Below are 3,634 nucleotides of genomic sequence, written 5' to 3'. Positions count from 1 at the left end.
GTTAGGATTTTAGGTATGCAGGATTTATCTGTTTTTTTTACCTCAACACATGGAGTTTGATTTTGATAAACAATAGGCTGTTTTGTTTGAGTTTTTTTTTTTTTTTTTTTAAATAATATGTGTGTTTTGGTACCAAATTATTATGATCGGTACAGCTCAATTTTTCTTTTTGTCTTTTGTGACAAACTTTTTCACTAATACTAATAAAATTTAACTGTTAATTAATAACTATTCTATTTGTTTCTCACATAATTTTTGCAATCTCTAAACTTCTAATTACGATAGGAATATCTACATCCAACAAGTGAGATATCTGTATTTAGATAAAAAAAAATATTTTTCTAGAACAGTTGTCTTTACTGCATAGATTAATTATTCCAACTTTTTAATCTCATTGCGAAGTATATATTTACATGCATATATCATTATGAACGAATATAAAGTTATTTAAACTTTTGAACAATACTTAAAACTCAAACTGTGTTATGTTTTAGTGTCTTGGAAATGTTGTTCTTGGTTCAATTCTGTGGTACCAGACCAAATACGTAGACGTGACAAATCCAGCTTCCACTAGATCCTTTTATTCATTGAATTGGAAGGTAATTCTTCTCTTATATAAACACCCTTTTACCATTTCAATAGTTCAAATATGCAGATTATAATTTAAAGGAGACAGTTATCTAATAACGTACAAACTGGTGTCTTTGTTTTTGCAGTTGATGATGGGTGCACACGTTCTCCTTCCTTTAATCAGATAAAATTAATAGAACTTTGCAACACATGAAACACTATAACATAGAGATCCTTTGTTAAGATATATCCAATATTTTATTAACAGATATTAGACAATCAAATATTGTATTAGTTATTATTTAAATATTATTATAATTTGTGCAGATTCATGTAATAAATTAAGAATTACAGGATCTTTAGATATATATATATATATATATATATATATATATATGGAGTTTGTTAACGCACGTACGCTATTTTTTCACACTAGTGGAAAAACCGCTTTTTATGACAGGTAAAAATGACCTATTATGATGGATAACCTGGAATCATAGTTCTGGGCATCATCATAGGTATGTGCATTTTATGACGGACATAAAAGTGCATCATAATAGGTCCAGGGTATCATGATGGACTCTCTGTCACCTATAAGTCCAACATATTATGATAGATTTTCACTTATCAATCATAATATAGCGAATTTATTATGATACAACTAGATTTATCTATCATAATATGTAACGATTTATGACAAAGATGTAACATTTTATGACGAAGATGTTTTCACCTATCATAATATGTAGAACATATTATTACAAGTAATTATTCACCTATCATAATATATACTTTTCAGAAATAAGTTTTTATAAAAAAAATTCATTATTACATTTGATATATCCATTCAACTTTCAATTAATTTTCTGTATTATAATCTCATCAATCAATTTATAATGAATATAACATGAAATGAACATATTCAATTAATTTAACATAATGAAATTCATTTCAAACATTAAATTGTGTAATAATATTTAATACATAATTTGTACATAAAACCATATATTAAATCCAAATATAACATTAACCACACTACATTGTAGTCAAATTTCTACAATTTACTAACACTTAAAATAAAAGAAGCCCACTTGATTCTAATGTCTTCAATATTTGAAGCTTTCATTGGAGATGAATCATCAAAGATCTAAAAATAAAATAATTAAGTTAGAACAATCACTACAAGAAAAATGGATATTATCTACGGATATTTATATACGGATTTTTATCCGTATATAACTTAAGTATTATATACGGATTTTATATACCGATGCGTTACATACGGATTTTATATACGGATTTTATCTATTGATATATCCGTATATAATATCCGTATATAATTTACGCGCGTGATGGCGGGATCGTTTTCTAAGGATAGCATCTGTATATAACTGTTATAATCCGTATACAAATAAAAGCAAAGTGCTATCTACCGATCCTACGTACAGATGTATAAATTAATTTTTTAAAACTGAAATTAAATTTCTTTACTTCCAAGCTTGTTTGCTCGAACACTCACTCCAGCTGTTAGTGTTCTCTTTGAGTCTATCATGAACCTTAACTCCAACTCTCCCCCAGGCAATGAAACTCTTCTCTTTTCATTATCTGACCAGAGAAGCATAGAGCAAGGAAGAATAAGCGGCAACAAGGGCGAATAAGGATGGGGATACGCATAGTCCCATATCTCATTGATATTTTTAATGTTCTTCCCCAGCAAAAAAACCCTAAACCCCTCTCTCCAAAACCCTCTTCTTTTCTATTCACTAATTCGAGACATCTACATCTTCGCTCGAGAGCTCCTCCATTATCAAACCTCGTCTTTCCCTTTCGTAAGTTTCATTTTCATTACAAATTCATCTTCTTCCTTCATTTTTTTTTGCCTTTTCGACCGAAAATCTTCATCGACCTAGGGTTTTCTCCATCATATTTCCTTTTCCTTCAATTTCAACCGTTTAAAAGCTTTTCTCACTGATTATTTTCACTTTCCACTGTATAAACCTTCATTTCCACCATTCAATCTTCGTTCTACAACGATTAATCGGTTCAATCTCTCTTTTCAAGTGTTTAATCGGTCCAAAATCGAGTTCATCCCTCCTTTTAGGTTTGTTCAATTGGTCCAAAATGGAGTTCTTCCTCCTTTTATGTTTTCCACCGAACAAACCCTAAGTCCTTGCGTTCTAGTGTGTTCTTTCTCACTTTCTTTTACTTTGTGGCATTTTTTCTTTTGCTTGGATGATGTGTTTAATTGTGCAGAGGCTGTTTTTGGAAGTGCAGATTTGTAATACTAGTTGCGCCAATCTCTTCCTTTGTAGGCCTGCTGTTTTGATACTTCCAATCATGAATTGATTGATTGGTTTTAGTTTTAGACATTATTTCTTCCTCTAATTGACGAAGCATTCCCTTTTTTGTATAGAAAGGGAGCCTGAGAATGGTTGAGTGCTTAGTGTGTGTGACAGGTTCCAGTTCTTGGTTGCATATGGTTCCTTTGGCATCTGGTATAAAACAAGTTACCTATGCATGGAACAAAAGTTCAGAGCCTTTAAAGTTATAGGAAGCAAAAGGGAACAGAAGAAAAATGATGAGAATAATGTATGTGATGGCTTTGGCCTTTTCAAGCTTAGTTTTTTTATTGTTAGTAGTTAGAACTCAATGTTACAACTCAATGTAATGTTATGGAGTAGATCCTCCTCTAATGCCCTCACTTGATCTAGAATGTATACCACCTGTTCATGAATAGAGAGGATAGCTATGTTGAACATGTTTAGAAGCTTGCTAAAAAGTGACTCCAATTTCACTGAATCTGCACATCCTAGTACCTTAGAAAGTAATTTCATTATCTCTTTAACCCTTCCTGCACTGTTGCACCAACCTTTATGAAATCCCCCTTCCTTGAATCTGNAGACAGTGATAGAGAATGAGATAGTAGGAAGCTATTTTACTTAACCTCAAGAAAGATAAAATAAAGAAAACGACAAATAATGTTAATTCATTATTATCTTTCAATAGAATTTTCAAATGAAGTTAATTGGCATCTTAAGAACATCAGATTGAACTTTCTTAACCT

At 30.8% G+C, this 3,634-nt stretch overlaps 1 protein-coding gene across 1 annotated transcript in view; it reads left to right on the top strand.

Moving 5' to 3' along the window:
* Positions 1 to 327, top strand: part of LOC106770232 (glycinol 4-dimethylallyltransferase-like) — a 3,704-nt gene extending 3,377 nt beyond the window's left edge. The window contains exon 11 of the mRNA XM_014656051.2: positions 286 to 327. Within this exon, the coding sequence (XP_014511537.2) occupies positions 286 to 327 (42 nt within the window). The remainder of the gene's footprint in view (positions 1 to 285) is intronic.
* The last annotated feature ends 3,307 nt before the right edge of the window (positions 328 to 3,634 follow it).

The sequence above is a fragment of the Vigna radiata genome, chromosome 8 (genome assembly GCF_000741045.1).
Source record: "Vigna radiata var. radiata cultivar VC1973A chromosome 8, Vradiata_ver6, whole genome shotgun sequence".
Lineage (NCBI taxonomy): Eukaryota > Viridiplantae > Streptophyta > Magnoliopsida > Fabales > Fabaceae > Vigna > Vigna radiata.
Note: the sequence above shows the minus strand (reverse complement) of the source record. Positions and strands in the feature narration are given on the sequence as shown.